Source organism: Cebidichthys violaceus, unplaced genomic scaffold (assembly GCF_023349555.1).
Source record: "Cebidichthys violaceus isolate CVI_PGR_0920_01 unplaced genomic scaffold, fCebVio1.0.p SCAF_10, whole genome shotgun sequence".
NCBI lineage: Eukaryota > Metazoa > Chordata > Actinopteri > Perciformes > Stichaeidae > Cebidichthys > Cebidichthys violaceus.
This window is the reverse complement of record NW_027176263.1, coordinates 13,883,355-13,905,048: the sequence shown is the minus strand read 5'-3', so window position 1 is coordinate 13,905,048 and position 21,694 is coordinate 13,883,355. Positions and strand designations below refer to the sequence as shown.

The 21,694-nt window shown below is 41.8% G+C and overlaps 1 protein-coding gene across 2 annotated transcripts in view; it reads left to right on the top strand.

Moving 5' to 3' along the window:
• LOC137884760 (inositol polyphosphate-5-phosphatase A) overlaps positions 1 to 21,694 on the top strand; it is a 139,553-nt gene that overhangs the window by 21,157 nt on the left and 96,702 nt on the right. For both annotated transcript variants that reach the window (XM_068726764.1, XM_068726771.1), the window contains exon 2: positions 14,375 to 14,416. In XM_068726764.1, the coding sequence (XP_068582865.1) occupies positions 14,375 to 14,416 (42 nt within the window). The remainder of the gene's footprint in view (positions 1 to 14,374; positions 14,417 to 21,694) is intronic.

The window sequence follows — 21,694 nt, the reverse complement described above, 5'->3', positions numbered from 1 at the left end:
TATTCTCGGTCTGCCTGGCTTTATCTACTGGTCCCACTTTGTCCGTATCGCTGCTGTTAACGCGTGGGTCATGTCAACTTCAGAGCGGAGAGTTGAACAATTAGTTATTTATCCTTCTGAACCCCGAAACCCGGCGGCGAGATGGAAAGGCATATTTTTTCTTTAAACAATCGACAAAACGACACTCTCGTCAGGTTTTCATCTTTCCGACGGTTCTTGAACACATCATGTGTGACTAACGCTTTCGTCAGAAAAAGCAACCAAAGTGTAGGATGTGTAGATTCTATTGTTTTGTAAAATAAATTATTCCAACTTGTGTTTTTTCTTTCTTTCTGATTCATGGCATTGTAACTGTGTCGTACTGCACCAAAGACACGTTTGAGTTCTCCCTACTTCTAGCCATGGTTGTGCTGTTTCCATACAGGTGCGGGGCTTATATATTACAGTGGTAAAATGAGGAGAAAGAAACTGCCCAAAGGGGTTCAGAGGATAATACTAAGCAGGGAGACCCATTAACACTATGAGGTTCTATTTCCAACAACGTAAACCCCTCGTGTGTTGACTCCAAAGACGTGTTACACAAATAACCTTCAATTATCTTGTTTGATTAAGATCCTAATCACAGGAGGCTGTTTGAACTCGTCCGCGCTGAACAACCACACCTGTCACTGAATTATGGATGTGTGGATATTTTTAAAAGACGCCACCTCGTTCACATGCAGCCCTGACACCTCCAGGCTCACCTCAGGCGCTTTATGTAAAGAGGGGCTTTGTGGATTTTGCTAACGGGGGACATGATTGACATATTCAGCCAATAGCAACAGTAAATAGCAAGAGATGTTGATAGCCCGACAGTCAGTTATTCATACCCCCAGAATAAAGGCTTTTATTTGGTTGTGTTTTCGCCGTTGCTGTGACATTTGTCTGTCTTTTTTTTTTTTTTTTTTTTGCCAGCTCTCAAAATTAACACCAAAAGTCTCCCTTTTGTTGGTTTTGTTCCATCGATGCGAGTAATGGCCCCCGACATCGAGACACAAACTCCAGAATCAATATCGGAATACATTTTTAGACTTTTAAACCTCTCTTTCTCTCTCACACACACACACACACACACACACACACACACACACACACATACATCACCTGTTTCAGTCCAGATGCCTCCAGAGGTGAGAGGCATCTTTAGTGACTTTTCAAAGCTTGTAAGTAGAGCAGGTTATTAATGTCGAGTCGGCGACGGCCTAATTCTCTTCCTTTCTTTCTTTGCTAAATTATGCTTGTGCTTCTAAGTACGTCCTTTTTTGCAGATTGAATCCTCCTTTTAAAAAAAGAAAAGAAAAAGTGCGAGCAGAACCAGTTTGATCGTGTCCCTGAGGATGTCCTCAGGCCGTCCGAGCACTGTTGGAATTTCGGTTGACGGAATGATTGATGACCAGCTGTGAGGTTTACATAACATGGGGTAATTGTCAAAAATGTCGCGGGACGTCTTCTCCTTGCCTTAGGAGAGAGAAATTCATTGATGCTCTGAATAATATGGCAACAAACATTGTCTTTAGGGGTGAATTTTAAGTTATAAACCTTAAAAACAAATATTGCAGAGCAACTCCGGAAACCTGGAAAAATGACTTTAAGACACTTAGCAGTTAAAAGGGACAACATGATTGTCAGGTTTAGCCGTTAGCAACAATTGCAGCATTGACTGTTGAACAATCTAGTAGCATCTAATGCTTGATAATAAATGTGACTAAATTATAGGGTTGCAGCTATATTTTCATACTATTTTCTGCACATTGTTTTCTTGATAGAAGCGATAAATCACAACTTTCGACTTTAAATGGCTGGTTTTGTTCAACCAAGAGTCCAAAACCCAAAAGATATTCAGTTTACGAGCACGTAGAGAAGAGGAAAGCAGCAAATCCTCAAACTGGAGAAGCTGCAATCAGAGAATGGTTGGAGTTTAATGAAAATAGTTTCAGATAGTCAGTAGCCGTGTTTCCGTTCGCTTGTTTTTATTCACTTTTTTAAAGTATCGCATTAGACAAGCTATATGGAAACTACGCTCCAAAACACTTGATGGAAACGGTTCTCATTTTTGCAACATTTCAAAAGCTTGTTTAAAATCCGCTCGACGATTGAATGGAAACACGGGTAGTGAGCGTTAATTCCTGCAGCTTCTATAACACCGTCACAGATTAGCCTTGAACATCAGATAAAGCGTGACTCGTTTGGCCCCAGCAACACAGCCTGTTGGGAATTCCCTGCTCCTTGTCACATGCTCTTATATGGCAAAACATAATTTACAACTGAAATTCTGAAGGCTCAAAACTCTTAAGTTATCATTATAGAGACAAAGCTGTATGCTGCTACCTGATGAAGGGCCACACTGGTGACCCTGATTAAGGAAGTTGTGAACTGAAGCTTGGACCAATCACCACCAACTGCTGGAAAAACTCCACTAAGTTGACACGCTTGTCGAACGGCTAAAGGAACAAATGCATATTTCTCACGTTTCTTTTTAGGTTCTTGGAAAAGAACTGAAAATGGCGATGAAGTTTTGTTTTTTTTGGGGAAAAACTCCAGGCGATATTCCACGCATCGTAAATATTGTGCTGAAGGGCTCTTTGTTGGGTTCCCTGACGATGTGACTTGCTCTGCATGATATGCTACCATCTGTTTAATTAGCAAAGTAAACATTAGGATTAACCTTCAGCACTGCTTTAAATCTCAGATAAAATGCGTTTTCAGCTCAAAGCGATGATAAAATCCTGTTTTCTTTGTGACATTTTCTCACTTTGCAATAATGCTTCTCTTAGTCGTGTGACTAGGATAATCTTCTCCTTAAAGTGACGTTAACCAGGCCTGTGCAGCGTTTTATTAGATCTCTCAATCAGCGATGCCACTTGGAACGTCGCTCGGTTCTGCAGGGAAGTGTCTGGTGCTCGTAAAAAGTTTTTATTTCAACGCCGGAGACGCTGCTTTACTGCACTTTATCTTTTTAAGGACAGGGTGGAACTCTCAGTTCCAGTTCACTCTCAATTTGTCTAAAGGAAAATCAATTTGCTGTTAGTTTTATTGAAAATATATTGGTAAAGTATAAGAACTAATTTGGTCAGGATTGTTTCATCCTTTCTGTGTGAAGGATGGAAAGATATTCTCTCCGCTGTCATTTTCCATTGGGATGATGTATTTTTGTAGGCCAACCAGGAAGTTGGCATCACTCTGGTTCCCTTTTTTCTTTTTTGATTTTTGATTATTGATTTTAGATCTGCGTCAAACAAACATTTTCTGACACTTACACGTGTTGTTCAGCGAGACAATCTTCACAAATGAACACCACTTTTAGGATTTTTTTAAAGCAATCCCCAGAAGTAAAAAGCTAACGCTAGGCTATGAACAAACTACACCACGGTTTGCATGACTTCACTTCACCACTAAGCTAAAGACGGACTAGTGTTCTAGTGATGACCTTTTTTTTTTCAGACATGTAAAAGCTTAAAAATTTCCCCAAAAGGGTATTTATTGAAGGGTATGTATCGTATTTTATATTGGAATCTATTCAGCTAGTGTTAACCACAGACCTTATTTCAGAAATCGAACCAAAAACCCATTCCAAAAAACTCATTGACATCAAGACGAGGGAACCGGAAGTAGGGCTGGGCGGTATGACCAAAAATGTATATCACGGTATTTTGTAAGATTATACCGGTTTCACGGTATATCACGGTATTTTTTTTGCGTTAACGCATAAACTATTTAATGCCGAAAATGATTTTATTGAGCGTTTCATTATTAAGCAGACATTTTTAACACAAGAACCGGCCAGCGAGCGGTGAACAGCTGTTTGTGTGGCGTGTCTTCCGTCTCTTCCTGTTTCCTTCACTTACATTCCCCTAAATCCTAAGAGCTTCTTATCACCCTCTATGTACCAACGTCCATTTATAAAAAAATACCACACATATTACACGGTACTCAGCGTTGCATATGTGTCTAACCAAAATACCCCAAAAAGCAAAAAAAAAATTATTTCAATTCTTTTAAAGTTTTTAAAGTGTTTTTGTTTGTAATATGTATAATAAGCATATCATTTAGTTATCGCTACTAATAATTTAACAAACATAAAAATATGACGTAGATAGGTTTGCAGTTTTCAAGGTGTAAATTTCAGATTGCATCTATTACGCACATGAAAATAACTCACGTTTTCTGCTGAGGTGACGTAAGTTGCTCGTGTTACCACCAGCGGCAACAACAGTGGCTCTAAACTCGCAAAACGTCGGATTTTTTAAAACCAAAACACTTCCAAACAGCAGACACAGCTCCTCTCTTGGGCACAGACTCTATTGGTGTATCTCCGGTCTCTCTTTGTTCCTCCTGCATCGCTCTTTTCTGTTCTTTAAGTAACGCGACGGAGCCTCTCCCAGCTGTTAGCAGACTGTTGTGCTAACGGCTAGCTACCGAGCTGTACCCAGCATGCTGTTCGGCGGTGAAATTTTATAAATGTACAATTATTAGTGTTACAAATTGTTTATGTGTCACAAACTGTTGTGTGCTGTGGTGTTGCCCTGTTAAAGAGCGTTAGTTGTGGGTTATTAATTGTTGTGTTATAAAGTTATAACCATAATTTAGGGGTCCCTCTCACTACATACGTAGCTCCAACCGTAGCAATCTTCACGGCGAACAATATATTTTACTTCCTGTTGAAGAGTGACAGCAGTTGATTTGGCTATACCGGTATGACGATGTATGAAAAATTCATATCATACGGGAAACTAAAAGCGGTATACCGTCCAGCCCTAACCGGAAGTGCAAAAACGCTGACTCATTTCCAGATTTTAGGACTCTTTCCTGCAGCGCAGTTTGAAAATGAATGTAATCTACCTTTGCCGTCAAGTCGGGGTAGGTCCTAAGTTATCGAGCCGTTCTCTAGACCAGGACCAGCTAGCCTTGGGCGAGGCTTCTTTGCACTGATTGAAAAAAAGTTTCTGATATGAAAAAGCTCCTTATCTTCTCCTATTTACAACAGTAGGTCTATACAAGTCCACACGGGACACCGCCCCGAGATTAAGTCGAGAAACAAAACGTCTGGAAAATATATTGAGTCATGATTGTTTCCACCACGTCAGGGCACAGATAAATTGTAGCAGTCTGCTGGTTGTATCTTGATCACGACTAGAACAGTAGAGGTCTAGAATGCAGCTCTCTGATCACAGTTTGTGGTGGACGGCCTCTTATCTCTGCTTCATTTGTGGCTCTTAATTGCGGTGCGCTGGGGCCTGGGGTGACGTTCTCTCTCTCTCTCTCTCTCTCTCTCTCTCTCTCTCTCTCTCTCTCTCTCTCTCTCTCTCTCTCTCTCTCTCTCTCTCTCTCTCTGTGTTGTGGTTTACAGTATCTCCCCGTCATTCTGTACCACGTCTTTTATACAGCGACACAGGCTTTTTAGCGGACCAGATTTGGTGATTCATAGTGTGTCACTGAGATCATCGTGGAAAGAAGTAAACTTGAAAACATCGTAAACCTAATAACATTTAGCTTTGGTTGGTTATATCGCACTGTACCGTTCACTGAGCATATTTTTTGGGACGTTGTGAAACTCTTCTGCGTGATTGATCCTATTAAAATAAATCACAACCTTTATGGATCCAATCAGGCCACTGCAGCCTCTGTTCCTCAGCCCCATTCATAGACACCAGTGGTGCCTGTTTGACAGTTTAAAGATAGACTTTGGCTCTTGTTCTTGACAATCTCCAGGGGCTTGACACAACCCCAGCTGATTTTTTATTTTTTTAGGCGTCTCTCGGAGACATGTCCTGGTTTTTGTGGAGCGCTGCACACGCCTGACCTTTACACTCACACAAATGCAAATATAAATGTAGGTTTGGCTCTTTTCCAAATCACTATAGTGCAGGTAAAGCTACATTAGCTATTTCTCACAGACCACGGGCTGTTGTAGGTATTTGTGTCCCAGCTGCTGTCAGTGTAACACACTACGGTTGATGTAGGCTGTCGCTTTTGAACGATAATGATGCAGGATCCCTGAAGCCAACGCCTTTCACCCTGAGGGCCTTTGGTGCGTTTTTTTGCATCTCAAATCCAAGAGGAGAGATTTGAAAAATCACTACACAGTCGTCTGTTAAGCCTCATTTCACAGAGCAGGTACTATACAACAAGGAAACAAGGCTGCATGCACTTTATTGCAGTTTTATCTTACTTTGATTTGTATCTGTGCAACAAAGTTAACGGTCCATAGTTATCCTGAGTGTGGTGCGTCATTCTTTGCTACATAAAGTACGTGGTTTTATTAAGCATCTGTGATGAAATCAAACATGAATCTAAGCCCGGCTAAATCAAGATCACGTTGAATTAGTGACCACTTGATGTTCAGGGTGCCCGTCCGTGGCTTCTCACTAGAGAGCTGCTGGAGTGCAGTACAGCAGCTCCGTGCGTCGTGTTGCTGCAGGGAGATCTGTGCTGAGTAACGCACGGCAGAGGTGTGAGTGGGAGAGCTCGCTCTGCTCAGATAGCGATGCAGCCTTTGGGTTCTTTCCACGGTGACTTTCACAGAGAAAGTCATTTCCAAGATCACTATGAATGTCCTTGATTCTGCTGAAGCACTGCAGCGTTATCTTTTTACAGTACGGCATCACCCCCAACAACACACTCCATCCAGACTGTGTGTGCTCTGTGCGTGCCGCAGTCTCATGCAGCGAGCAAAAGGCTGCGGTTGCTCGGGGCGCTATCACTTCCTGTCTTCTGATGACACTCTACACAAATCACAACTGATTGCAGTGTTGATTCTCACTAAAGGGGGGCGGGTGTTGTTTGAATACTTTTTGTCTGTTTTCCCACTATTATTACTCCACTTCACCCTGCAGCTGTACCGCCCTGTTTATGCTGAGTATGTACTATTCCTGTCTGCATGTGAAGCACTTTGAGCTACATTCTCAGTGTGAAATTATTGATATAATAGTAGTTTACATCCACACTCGATGGTAGTGGCAACAAAACGTTAGCATATTCGCGCTCAGGACTCATCCTCTGATGCTTCTCCACACCATGATGATGTTGATGCTTTCCCAGCATACATTGGGCAGGTAAATAACAAGAAGAACTCTAAATCCCTATACCCCTTTTCCACCAGAAATTAGACCGTCTATGCAGTTTTTTTTTTAAAAAACACTGGAAAACCAGCTCAAAAATGTGTGTTTTATTTTGTTTCTGTCGAGTGTGTTTTTCATGCAGTCAGCAAGGTCAAATTTATGTTGTCTGACTGACTGGAGTCTGGTGGCTTTAAGGAGAGCAAATTAAATGTTTGGTACGTTAATACATTATATAATTGTCCAAATCCCTGTTGATTGATTTTACAGCATATTCACTTCAATGCGCATCACAAACGGGCGAAAATCTAGGGTCTCATGTTTTCGTCCAAGAGCACTAGAGACATAACTAAACCGAAACCAAAACAAACCTTAAACGGTCATTATTTAGTTGTGGTTTCTTCTTTTTAGATAAAAAAAAATCGTGAGATAAAAAACGCTCAGGTGCTACTAAATGCTGAAAAGCAGCTCAGTAAGTTAAAGTTACTGTAAGACACTTTTAACAGGTTATGAAACAGTGTCAAATTAACATTGATGCCTCTGTTTGACCGTCATAAGTATGAACATTGTCTATTTCTATATAGTTTCTTAATGCTTGTCATCGGTGCCACCGGGTCAGATTCCGCCCCAAAACAGACAAAATCATGCAGGTTCTGGCGGGAGGAGGATGTTTTACTGGGTCCGCCGGAGAGAACCAGAACCGAGCGTTGGGCTGGAGTCTCCCAGCCTGCTGCAGTAAAATTAAAGTGTTTTCTAAAGGGATTCTGGTTCTTGGAAACACTTCACCTTCGTCCAGAGGGACCGCAAAAAAAATTAAAGTTCCTCTTCGTAGCTTTAAGTCGCTTTATGTTTTAGGGTTTTCCTCCAGACAGGCAGCATTAGCAAATTGTATAAAACATCCATTATACTGTAAGTAGCACCAGAGGAAAACATCAGACCTGTGTGGACCCGAGAAACTGTCATCTTCCCCCAAATGAATACATGAAACAAAACTAAATACCGCATCATGTTTTCCCCACCCTTTTATTCTTTCCTTTGATGTTCAACTGGCATATAGACGCAATAGTGGTTCAAATGGGAGTTTCAGGCGCTGATCGACTCGTTTGAAGCCCCCATACCTCACCGTCTTCTAGAAGGATGAAGACACATCCCCCCAGAGCCAGCCCAGGTTCTAGTTCAGTGTCTAATTAATGCCGTAATGAGCCTCTTTTGATGTGGAGTTACATAAAACACTGAGGGGACTCTCCTCCGCCGAGCGACTGTGGAGGAGAGTCGGCGGTGACCTGTCGAAAGGGGGGGGGTAAGGGCAGCCAAATCAAGTGATCCCCCTGCTGATTCTCCAGCTGCTCTCCTTCCTCAGATCCCCTCCCTCAGTCAATGGCTTCCATCAAGGACGGGTATTTTTAGGTAGCTCCCACTGAAAGCCAATAACCTCCTTTCTAACAGTCCGTCAACACGCACACACACACACACACACACACACACACACACACACACACACACACACACACACACACACACACACACACACACACACTCATGCCAAGAGGGTAGGACAAAGGCCGCTGTTGTCTTCTTGAACATCTATTATCTAGGTTTTGTCTTCTAGCAGCTTGTTGTTGTTATTGATCGGCTTGTTTGCGCTGGATACGAAGTCCTGCTATTAAGACTTAATGGCTACATTCAGTTGAGCTTGGAGCGACATCAAAGCAGTGAAGGGATTGTCTTAGAACATTTTTTTTTTTTTGTGAGCTGCGGTTGCTTGGAGAAGGGTTCCAAGCCTTCCTGATAGCGAAAGCCATTCGCGGATTCATTCCCTCATTTTGCACGGCAGATGAGGTGGATATGATTTGGGGTGAAAAAAAAAAAGAAAGCTTCCATTTCTTCTTGTCAAGCCTGGCTCATAGTTTGTCTGCTCAAATGGGACGTGACTCGTTGATTGCTCGCTTGAAAGGGTGATCGGGTTCTGTGAAAGTCACAAGACGTTCTAGATGATATAATTAGGTAAGACGGACTGCTTCATTAAAAACAGAAAGGCTGCGCTGGATGGGCAGAGCGTGATGGCACTGCCAATGTCTGAATCACACACACCAAAAACTAGACTGCACTTTTAATCTAAATTTCACTGTCATTGGATTGTACACGATGGTTTTCCTCCCCGTTGCTTTGTTTTGTGTTGTGTTGAATATTGGCTCAGATATTTCAGCCTTCAGCTGTTTCCATTCACAAATGCTCTTCGTCCGCCCACGTCATTCAAACCAGCGTGCCATTGCACAGGAGCAACAGTAAATATACCTAGAAAATTGGTTTTCTTTTTTTAGACAATAAATTATTACATTCAGGGTTTCATTCAGGGTTTCTCTGGACCAACTTTTTTTCACAACCGTCTCGAAGTTGCTGTTAACTGTCAATTTTTCTAAATGTTACCCATTTACCTTCATTTGTAGTGGTTGTTTGCACACGCAACATATAATTCTAACTACTCAGAAATAAATGATTGTATCTTTAATTAAATATTTGGCATTAGTAATAATGTAATGTATTATAAGCTGCTTAGAGCTAGTGTTAGGAGGTTAAACGGGTCATAATTCCTTATCTATTTATTAATTTATTCAAGTTTCTTGCCAAAAACTCAATTTTACAAGATTACATTTGCTTTTATAAATGACCTTTGCCCGATACTGATTTTTATGAACAGAGCCTGAACGCATCAAAATGTAACTCAATGCAACCTCCTTTAACGTTAGCCGTTAGCTCCGTTACTTAGCCGAGCAGGAATGTGCTGCCCGCCGGCTGCTAATAACGGCTGACGTTAACTAGCTCCCCGTTCTGCCGATTTCACACGGATTTGTTGTTCAATTCGATCAGCGCACCGACACAAAGACAGAGATAACCACATCAGAGCCGAGCTGTTCTCTACCTTGGTTTATATGCTGTACCGCCAATGCGGCTTTTATTTCTGTTAGACCTGTGTGTGTCTGCTTATTAGTGCCAGGTGTAACCAAGCAACCGTTGCTTTTCTTAAGACTCTTCATCTCACCCTCCCCTCTTCTCAATTACGGAGGTTGCGTGCCGCCGTGTTTCTCTTGCCCCATGCTGTTCTGCTCTGAGAGCTGGTAAGCGCTTGTGGGGGGGAATTTGGAAGAATTGCTAAGAGGTATGAAGAAAAAGAAAAAACAAAGAGGACGGACAAACCCAGAAATCGGCACAAACCAAAGAAAATATTGTCGTTGAAATTTAGGCCAAGAGGCGTGAGGAGTATTTGGAGGAAGGAGGGACGCCCATGTGGTGGCCATGTGTTCCCAGCAGATCACCGTAGGGGTGTTGAACGGGACGGCCCGTGACGTCATTTCCCGACCAGCCTGTTTTAAAACGGACTGCTGTTAATACCGAGACGGGTTGGAGGAATGCTAAGGCTCTGTTAGCCAAAGAAAAGCCTCACTGAGGGGAAGAGCAGCACGGGCACTTCAGGTCGCGACCTCTGAGGCTCCGCGGCGGCCTGAAGGTCGTGACCTCGGCTCTACTCTTGGCGCTTCATGTTTCTGTGTGTGTGTGTGAGAGAGAGAGAGACAGAGAGAGAGAGAGAGAGAGAGAGAGAGAGAGAGAGAGAGAGCATTTAGAGTACAGACTACTTTAGCTCCTCACTTCCTTTCCACAGAGAGACACTATGTGGTTTGGGTTAGAGTCCCTTCACTCAAATCAAACGCACAAAAAACACATCTGTCTCGTGGTGTTCAGTCATACAGATACTTTAGCTTTCTTTCCTGCTTGTGAAGCTTATGTTTGAGAAGTTATAACCTCTGCACACAGTCCGTACATTTCAAGATGACTATGCTTTAGAAAGTAGTTCCAGCAAGGTCTGCCTCCTCCACTGCATTGGGCAGTACACATTTCATTTGTTGCCATCACATAACCTACCTGCATTGCTTGACCCTTTTTAGGTTCAAGTGAGAATTTATTTTTTTTGTGATTTGGATAAACACTCAGAAGTTGCATGTAGGTGTGTCCACTTTGTTGTTTTTTTCAGTCCATGGTTGTTCGCATCGTACAATAATTTCACTTCCACCCAGCACGCCCCGCGGCTACGACGCTTTGCATTGTATTTGTTAAATTCAAAGATTGGGCATCTCCTCAAAAGATGGTCGCACCGACACCCAACGCTGTGATGTTGTCCCGGATAGAAGACGATTTGGAAGTAGGATTCGTTCGGCGAGTTTGTTCTCAAAAAAAATTTGACTCTCATCGACCTGATTTTCTTATAGGAGTGGATGCAACCGAATGGACAGCGGGGCAGGTTTCATCATCCCACCGTTTTATCTAGAATTGATGCTTCGCAGCTCTACTTTTTATTTTTGAGGGCTGGCATTTTAAATAGATTTCCAAGCAGAGTCTTTTTAGTTCCCCACGCTGTCTCAAAAGTAGGCCATGGACTGATGGAAACAGAGGCATGGGCAAAGCAGAGAGAGGAGGTGGAACTGAGCTGAGCGAGTGAAAGTGCCAGAGGAGGCGGAGGAGGAGAGGCTGGGGAGGGTTTGGGTTTATTTTTTACCTTTCTGCCGGTATAACCCCCCTTTTCTAATTAAACTGCAAATTAACTTTCCGCGACTACAGATATAGACTTGGCTCCCCCTCCCTTCCCTTCCACTATTAGAGTGTCTCTCCGGGGGGGGGGCAACATCTGTTCATCAGAGACGGGGTCAACCTAAATTTGAGTGCTCCAGAAAGTCCCTGATGAATATCTACAGGAGCGAGTTGCTGTTGCTTTCTCCGCTCGACGTGGAGTTGATCTAGGACACCTATTCCCCAGATGAGAGACTCCAAAGACTTGTTTGTTAAAACTGTCAGCGCTGCGGTTTAATTGGCTCATTTCCACAGTCACCCCTCCTGTCACCCCCTGACGCTAGAGTCCACTTTGATTTTTTTTTTTTTTTTAAAGAGATTCAATTCATCGCACCCCGTGAGTGTCTTGTGTGACACACAGGAAACCTTTGAAAAATCAGAGCGCAGCTAACGGCGGTCCTGGGAGAAAGGACCAATGGAAAATGCTAAAAATATCTGCGCGATTCGTCAAGGGCTATGATTTTACTGGATGGTACCGTCACTGGGATCCCAGAGACACGCACAGAAACGTATTTGGCTGCGCCCTCTGCCACCAACGGCGTTGAGTCTGACCCGTCGATGCAAGCTTGTGACTGCGTGTGACCGTTTACACGAGTACCAGGATGGTCAGGTGGCAACTCCCTTGGTCTGAACCTTTCTGTTCCTCCGTCTCGCTCTCATTTTCTCTTCCTCCATCCATGTGACTAATGACAAGGTCCAGTGCTTATGTCCTTATATAGACCTGTGCTCTGTCTGATCTGGCTGAGGCTGGGACCGCGGTGTGTACACACACACACACACACACACACACACACACACACACACACACACACACACACACACTTGGTAAGTCTTGAGACATTTAGGTGCCCCCTGAACATGTCACTTTATATCAGGTATAAGATCTTAATCAGGTTCTTCACAGGAGTAATTTGAACACAATTTTCTGCCATTAATTTCTACCTTGATAATAAAGGAAATAGTTAATTTTGCGGAGTACACTTAAGGCGGGGACACTCACTGTCGAGCCAATTATGAATAGGATTTGGGCGTGATGACCAATCAGGAGTTGGATCTGGACCGTTGCAGTCTGGGCCAAATGGTGTTGACAGGCGGCAGATAAAATCATATAGTGCATGACACGCAAAGATTATAATTATGAGTCTTTCCTTGTTCTCATGAAGATATAAATGTACGTTTATTTGCAACTGACCTCAGCGACTGATGACATCACTCGTGTGTCTCCCAAAGGAACGAAACCTGGTAAATAAACAGCTTTGCCTGAAGTTAGCTTTGTTAGATAACTTGCTCCCCTTCAATTGACCCTTAACTAAGTCCCTCCCCTTGAACGCAGACCGGCCAATCATAGTGTAGCAACAGCCAGTCCTGATGAGGGTCAAGCTCCGTTTCATAGGCTCTCATGCAATGGTTTCAGATTGTTTTGTGGATTTGGAGCTTGTCAAGGTTAAACGTTGTGTAATAGTGATACTCCTTTGGCGCAAATGTTAGCAGAGAGCGTTAGCACATCAATAACTAGCATTAGCACTTCTATGCTACACTAGCTACTGAAGGTACACTGAATGTAAAAGCACGCTGCTTTTGTTTTAAGACCTACCCGGCTTTACAGCAACAGTGTTGTTCCGTAATTTCATTATCTTCCTTCTCGATCACCAGGTGATGTGATGGTTTACTTTTACACTGTAATCTGTATGTTTTATCTTCTATTTTTAAAATATTTTTAGCCTGTTTTCACTTCTGAATCAGTTTGACATCCTCGGTACATCCTTCAAATGCATATTGGTCTGCCTTTCTCTGAAATCATTTTTTTGTTTTTCCAAAAATGTTGTATTTATTCAGCAAGTGCAGTTAGTGACAGTGTGGGCTCCATGGTAGCTCTGACAGCTTGACGGAGAAGCAGGGGGGCGTGGCTTGGCAAAAGGTCAATTCCCTCTGTAGGTTCGTCTGACTCTGACGTATTGACAGTTATGCTCAAACAGTCATCACACTTTATTTACATTTACAGGACAAATACGTCTTATTTATACACCTGTTCATCTTCAAGTATACCATGTGTGCAAGTGCAACGTCAGAGTGAAAGTTAGCAATGTTAAGATATTGTCAAACGATTTTTAGAAACGGTTGTCATGGTGACGAGGTATTTGGTTTGCTATTTAAGGAGACGACACCTACTTCTGTATTACATTGGGGCTTTACTACAGATACCCACAGAGCCCGCACATTCCTTGTGTATTCTTATTATAGACTAGTTTTGTTTCTTTCCAACACACACATGCACGCAGAGCAGTTCATCAGACCTAGTTATCGACATAGGGAGATCTCTCCTTAAATGGTAGACTGCCCAGGGCCCGGTCTCCGTTTCCACTGCACGAATTAAATAGAGTCCAGGTCTAAGGGATAGCCTTTTAGAGTGGAGGAGAGAGAGAGGGAATGATGGACACAGGCAGAGCAAAAGAAGGATTACCTGATTGGTGACCCCGAGGGAAAGATGCTGTAATTGGAGGATGACAACTTCCTGTCAGTGGATGCATGGAGAACAACACGTGGTTGTACATATATTAGATAGATATGAAATCTTTTTTATGTCTGAGTTTAGACGTGAACGATGACAGCAAAATAAGGATAGTGACGTCACTAACATCTCTTCTTTCTTCTCTTTCCAGCCCGACAATCTACAGAAGACATGGCTGAGGGAGTTTTACCAGGTAAGAGATGCAGCGACCAGCCCGAAAATATGCAACAATGTCAGTCCAACAGGTTAGATATTGGGGTCTGTCTCGTGATGCTCCACATGGCCAGTTCACAGCCGCCGAAATGGGAAGCTCCTACTTCAAATGATGGAATTAAACGCATCGTTTACAGGATGTAGTGTTTGCTCCTGCAGTGTTTGTCGGTCGGCTCGTAAAACGGTACGGGACATGAACCACTGCAGGACGCGGCTACAGAGTGACGTCAGAGCTCCTGACTGTAGACGGTACCGCAGTGTGCTGACGCAAACCTTAAAATAAATGGTTGTTAATGCTTTTAAACATGTGATGAGTAAATTGAAAAGTCATTGTTTGAATTCAATAAGCCGGAATGTAATTAATATGTGGCATCGAATATTATTTAGCTTTTTCTTTTTTCCAAATACATACAAATTGAGAATATGCTGAAGGGACAATCCAGCCTTAAAGGTGCAATGAGTATAATGCCTGGCCACATTCTCTCTAAACAAATAACATTTCACCTCTTGCCACCCTCCTCCCCACCGATCAACACTTTTTCAGTCCGTCTACTTCTGGGTCCATACAATCTAAATCTACAGTCATCATCAGTTATTTAAAAAACAAGCCAATTGCTATCTAATAGCAGGTCAAGAATACGCAAACTGCTGAAAATCTACAGTGACTCACTATCGCAGTGGTGCTCAACCTTTTTTGCCTCCCTATCAATGCAAATAGAGGCTAATTGCCTCTCCTGAATATTTGTGGTGATTATTATTCTGTGTTGTATCACTAAAGGAAGCATGTAATTGAGTGCAAAATAACAAATTTGATTAAACTGGACAGCTGGAATAACATTATTAGTTTCCCAGGGAGCAAATGTGAATTTTTAATGCACCAATTTATGGTAGAAATGCTTTTATTTCTCTAAAGGAAAACACTAAATTCAGGCAGGAGGTGACAATTCAAAACATAACGATATAATAATAATAAGTATATATTTAATATTTTAAAGTTATCAGGCATTCTGTATTAATTTGAAATATATATGGTATGCATGATTGATTGACTCCATCCTCTCTTTTGGGGTCTTTTGTTTGGGGGAGCCTCTTTAAACGTGGTTACTCACCTCAATGATGCATTTATTAATTTTAATTAATTTATAAACTCTGTAAAATTAGCTCATATGTGTTTCCGCAAGATTCCTGCTAATGTCTAAAATCTTTTGCACGTTCAAAACACATCCCGCATATCTGTGTTCTCTGACAAGTTGTAATATTTGGAGAAAGAAATTTGTAGTGTTACGAGAATAAAGTCATGATATTTTCACGAAAATAATCTACGTGCCCTAAAGTCTGCTGTGCATTACGTTATTGCTCTGCACTCTGCTGCAATGGTAGTATTCCCTTCAGACCGTCTGACAGACCGTTGGGACTCTCTCTGCACGAGACAAAGTTTATGAAAGCGGCTTGGGATTTTGGGCTACACAAAATAAATTGAATTGAATTGAATATTCATCAACCACATAAACAGCTTAGTAGGAATATTTTCTTTTTCGGTATAAGGGCAAATTTGGTGCATGTAAACGTAGTCAATGAAAAGCAGGGAAATCCTCGTCAAAAAGAAGCTTCAGATGAGCGGTGGTAAAAGCAGGTGTAATGATAACATTTTGAAAAAGTGCAGTCGAATGACTAAATTGGCATTAAATAACAGACACACAAAAACGCCCTCAACCCCTTAAAAAAAATATTGCTTCCAGCATGTTCTGGTATCGCCCCCGTTAAGAAGCGCTATACAATATCGCCTGTCAATAGGCCGGAGCTGGCTGGCTAGCATGCTCATTTCAGCTAGACAGCAACCTTCCGGGTCTGCCGAGTGAATCCGGTGCGGAAGTGTCTTAAAACAGAATCCTCTCTACTGACTCCTCTGGTTGCAAAAAGAAGTCCAATTGTATAGAAGTCTATGAGAAAATGACTCTACTTCTCACTTGATTATTTTATTACCTTAGTAAACATTGTAAACATGAGTTTATGGTCTCAATCTCTAGTTTCAAGTCTTCTTCAATACAGCATGATGTTCATTTAGTAAATGATGGTCCATTTAGAGTCAAATAGACCATAAAGCAGGGCATGCTTTAGGGCGTGGCTTACTGTGATTGACAGGTTGCTGCTGCTACCAGAGCCGTATACAGCGTCTCTACGTCACTCCTCCGCATTCCAAATATAGTAACTTCCATTCATTGACTGCAAAAAAACACAACATGGCGACGGCCGTAATCCAAGATGGCGATAGCGAAATCTCCAAACTCGAGGATTCAAAACGGCAGCCCACAAACCAATGGGTGATGTCACTATGACTACGTCCACTTCTTGCATACAGTCTATGATTTCAGCAGATACCTGTGCAACACACATGTCATATTCTGTTGTTAACAATTGTTTTTTGGAATATTCTAAATAAAATTTCTGGCTAGATCTTACACATTCCACCTTTTTAAGTGCACTTCTTTATATGTTACACTACAGCTGTTACCACTGCAGCATATGTTATCAGATGAAGTTTGCTACATCAGTAGCACAGTGGATGTAGTATTGTCCCAGGCCCGGCACGTGTTTCTACAGCTTCAAGTGTTGTCATGGGACCGTGAACACAAACCTTGAGGCTAGTGCACATGATTTTTTTTTTTTTGTTTGAAGCTCTGTAGATTAAGTCAAGTAAAGCCATGTGCTTCCTATTGCTACCAACATCTAGTTGTGTGATGCACTTGCTTTTTGATGATAGTTTAAATGCATTTGTTTAAACACTTTTTTTGTTTATTTCAATTCTTTGATAATAATCTGATTCAGTCTTTTTAAAACAAATCTTGCAGACTATCGTTGGGTTTATCTGCCGTGATCTTATTCACCTTACTTTCACCCCTCTGAACACACAGTTTTTTTTCAGAAAGCAAAAGCTTAAGCTCAGTCATGTTTTGTATCTTACCGTTTCATCTGCATAGGAACCCCTGACTAACCACAACTCTTTCCACTGGGGTGAGGGAAGTGAGGAAGCTAGAGCTCTCAACTGCTGTCTGAAAGCGACAGAGAACAGAGAGACACGCACTGTTGTCCTATGATAACCAAAATCTTTCTACACTACTCTGGTGTGGTTGTGTGTGAAAACGTTAAATTCAGTCTGCAAATACATTCTGCAAGGTGTTTTCATTAAAGTGCCACTTCCAGTGCGCACATATTGGAGCAGTTCAAATTGAAAAGAAATTAATTTATTTTTGCTATAAAAAAAAGTAGGTACTCATGCGTTTGTTCTGTTTTTTAGTATTTAGTATTTTACAAAAATATATATTTTTTTAAAGTTGAATTCTTCTGCTCTGATAGCGCCCACTACCTTATTGTTTCATGGGGGGGGTGCATTTTTAGTTCTGACTTGACAATGTCGATACCGACCTCTTGGCAAAATCTTACAGAGTGGGCATTTGTCATCACCACAACTGGACCCATCAAAGAAATGGCGCTAATGCTAACTAGCAACCATTCCTTTTGTGTAATGAGGGGTGAACACAACACTGTGTGAGGGGGGAGCTGCCGATGACTCAGCAAGTGTTGAAATACCATGAACAAAAAGTATTATCAGTGGGATGATCAGTGCTAACGTTAGCAAGCTAAGCTGTATAGCTTCGACTTCCTGAGTGGAAGCTAGCTAGCCTAACTTAGCTTGTTAGCTTCCACTTTCCAGAGTGTAATACAAACATAATAGCTTGATGCGTCTTCCCACGTGTTGAATGTTGTAAACGCTAAGTGTGCTTGTTGAAAAATGGTCAAAAAACAAGTCCTCAGTGTTTTTAGGCTCCAGGACTGTAACATTCTCCAGCAAATGTCAGCAAACAGCTGCATTGGGAAATGCCCACCCAGAGGCCTGAAGCTCTGTTTCCAAAAGTTTATCCTCTTTGGAAATGTGGTGAAGCCTGACCAGAGTGGCTTCTGAAGTGGTAGGAGGCAGACATGAGAGACTTTGTCCAGATAACAAAAAGGTGTTTTATTTACAAAAGTGCCCTGCTACACGTGTAACCAAACATATATAGAAACAAAACAAACAAACGGTTAACTTAGCTTAACTGAATAAACTCAACTCATCATAAAATAACTTAATCACGTGCACACAGCTACACACTGATGTTCCTCTCTTTCCTGTACAGTCAAAGTCATCTCCTTATATAGAGCCTTCCATCAGTAGGCTCTAGCTCCTACCATGAGTAGAGGTGACAACACTTACTGACTCCAATAGTTAATAGACCCAAGCTATACCTTACAGCACCCCTTTAGGTAGCTAACAGTTGTATATTGGCTATACACTCACACCAATGTAAAACAGATCATAACTAATCCACAAACATATCTATACATATTCTACTCCCCACTGTACTTGGTCTGACCCTCTGACATCACTGCTGACATCATCCAGAGTATAAATAGAGGAAATGATTGGGTGCCTCCTCCTTTAACCTCTAGAACACATGGTGGGTATGGTTAGTAACAAAGCAACTCATGAAATGCAAACTGAATCAATAAAGATTAGTGTAATATGGGGCAAATGGTGTGTTCTTACCCACTTTGTCACAGGAAATAAAAATAAAAAAGTCTCCACAAAAGTATTATTATAGTTTTCATTTCCTTACACTGAAAGTGAGAAGAATTCAAATGTCAGTCCACCAATGTCACCTCACCAGTCAAAGTCAAATGTGGCAGCACTTTAGAAATGAACAGAGGGGAATGACACAAAAAGGAAAGCCTGAATTTAAACAAAAAACAAGACGGCTAATGAAAGACAGCCAGGGAGAGAGAGAACGAAATTAGCTGTATCCCCGAATTCATCAATGTGGACGAGCAATTCTTAGAGCATTACTCAGCGTCGCTGTCAGGCTAAATAGCCCCGTATTGATTTGTGCGTCGGTGATAGCGGCGTGCCAGTGCCAACCAAGGGGCGTTATAGCCATGAACATCTGTAACCTGATGATGTAGCGGCCATGTCTCGGCAGGCCAATCGGGCCCAGGACCATGCGGTCAACTACACCAAGTCAGAGTTTTTTCCTTTTTTTCGAAAGGGAGTATAAATCCATAATTTTCACTCTAAAACAAAGCGCTTGGGGTGATTTCCTCATCAGGAAGCTGTTTGACTTATAGCACTTTTTCCAGTTGCAAGCTTCATCGTGATCAAGTATCCTGGAGTAACTGCATGTGACCCAGACATTCATTTTCCAGTGACACCACACCCACCGAACATGGGAGCTTATTGGCAAATTAATTTATAGCTGTGTAGTAAGAACTACAGAAGGGAAAGTGTTGTGAACAATAATGCAATGACAAAAAAAATAACACTTCCGAGGGCATAGCTGGTATACATTACACAGTACCAGTGAGATAAGGATATGTTTAGTTTAGTCAAGTATGCAAACCAAGTAAATAAAACAACATCTCAAAACGTCATTTACTGTTACCAGGAAGCACCAGTCCATTGGTTGTGACAGAAAATATTCCAGACTCACCCTGAACACATACACACACACACACCCCGACTGTCGTCATTCTGGTCAGTCTCAAGCGTGTGCAACAATACTTTCTGTCACATAGTCAAATATTGTCGCAAGAACATAAAGATTTATACTTTTAGCCTGAAGAGATAGTATTCAGTTGTAAGTACAGAATGTGTCATGTACCTCTGAACAGCTCTGTGGACTCTGTATTTCACTGCAGTCGAATGCTCTGTCTGTAAAGGATTTCCTCATGTGGGAGTCACATATTTTTTCTCATAAAACCTGAATACAAATCACACTGATTAAATGTGATGGAGGACTAATGAAGTAAGAAGCCAGTACTGAATGCATGATTCGGTTTCATGGTAACTGCTAGACCATCAAGTTCCATTAAGTCCTTTTTTATGTCAACTCAAATCAACAGCAGTTATGTTGCTAAGAGCTGAAACATATTGTGGTTTGTCTCATGACTCCAACTTTCTGTCACTCAACAGGAAAAGTAAATTTAGCTAGAAGTTTGTGTAAAGTGGGATTTACAAGAGCAACCAAATCCTGCATGAGGAATCCCACACGGTCCTGCTCCCAGTCAGGTTAGCTGTCTATTCTGCTCATACTGAGTTCCAATACAATACTTTGATGTAACCAACTAGTACAGCTACACAGTGTAACTACATTAGGCCTACCTAAAGTAGAAATGTCAATTCTTTTCACTTGTTTTGTAATAATAATACCATTATAATACCACCAGCCATTGTGCTTAATTTTCTGTTTTTTTCAACAGCATAAAACCCTTTTGAGGGATTGTAATTATCCGTTAACTAATACATGGACTACTTTATTGCCCTGTAAAGAAATAAGTCAAGTATTACAGGAATCGTAAAGAAATAAGTCAAGTATTACAGGAATCGTAAATAAACAACGGCTGAATATCCTGTTAAAAATTTGATTTGGCAGCAACATTTTTACTCAAACAAAGATTTTTAACACATCCTGTTTCTAAAGCATTTAAAAGCAAATTGGCCTTCTTTGTATAATCCCACACTCAGTATTGTGTTGTTTGTCCCACGTTGGAGAAAGGAGGGGGTCCAGCTAGCAGTAGCTAGTCTTACTTTCATGGGTGGCAAATGACCAGAATGTCAAAACACTCGTGACCCGAAGTATCACATCTGCGGAGCCGTGGAGTAATGTAGGGAGTGCTTAAATCACAATTCTGGTTTCCTGATTAGTTATGTATTTGGTCCTATAGTGTCTTCTACAGTAGAGAGAGGAATGTCTATCTGGAGGTCATCTTGTCTTAAACACGAGCAAGACACACAGTTGGCCTGCTAATTGGTAACTTCAAACAAAACAGAGTTGCTTCAGACTCGGTCCAACCAATAAAAACAAACTAAAAAAATCTCCCTCAATTGGCTCCCATAGCGATCTCTAAAACTGGTTTGGAACATTCCTTTTTTTTAATCCCCCACTTAGTCTCACAACAACTAATCTAAATTTGAGAACGTACAGCTGGTCCCGGAAGTCAGAAGACACAGTCGAGCAAACATCTGCTCAGCCGCAGGTCTCCGTCAACTTCGCTTCACTCTTCTCCGTAATTATTACTGTTGCTGGCGAGCCAATACATGCCTATTGCCAGGCGATTCCAGCCGGTGAGTTTTGTTATAAGCACTGAGGTTGTGTGTGTGTGTGTGTGTGTGTGTGTGTGTGTGTCATGTCCTGGTTACGGCTGTTGAGGAATTCTGTTTGCATTCTGC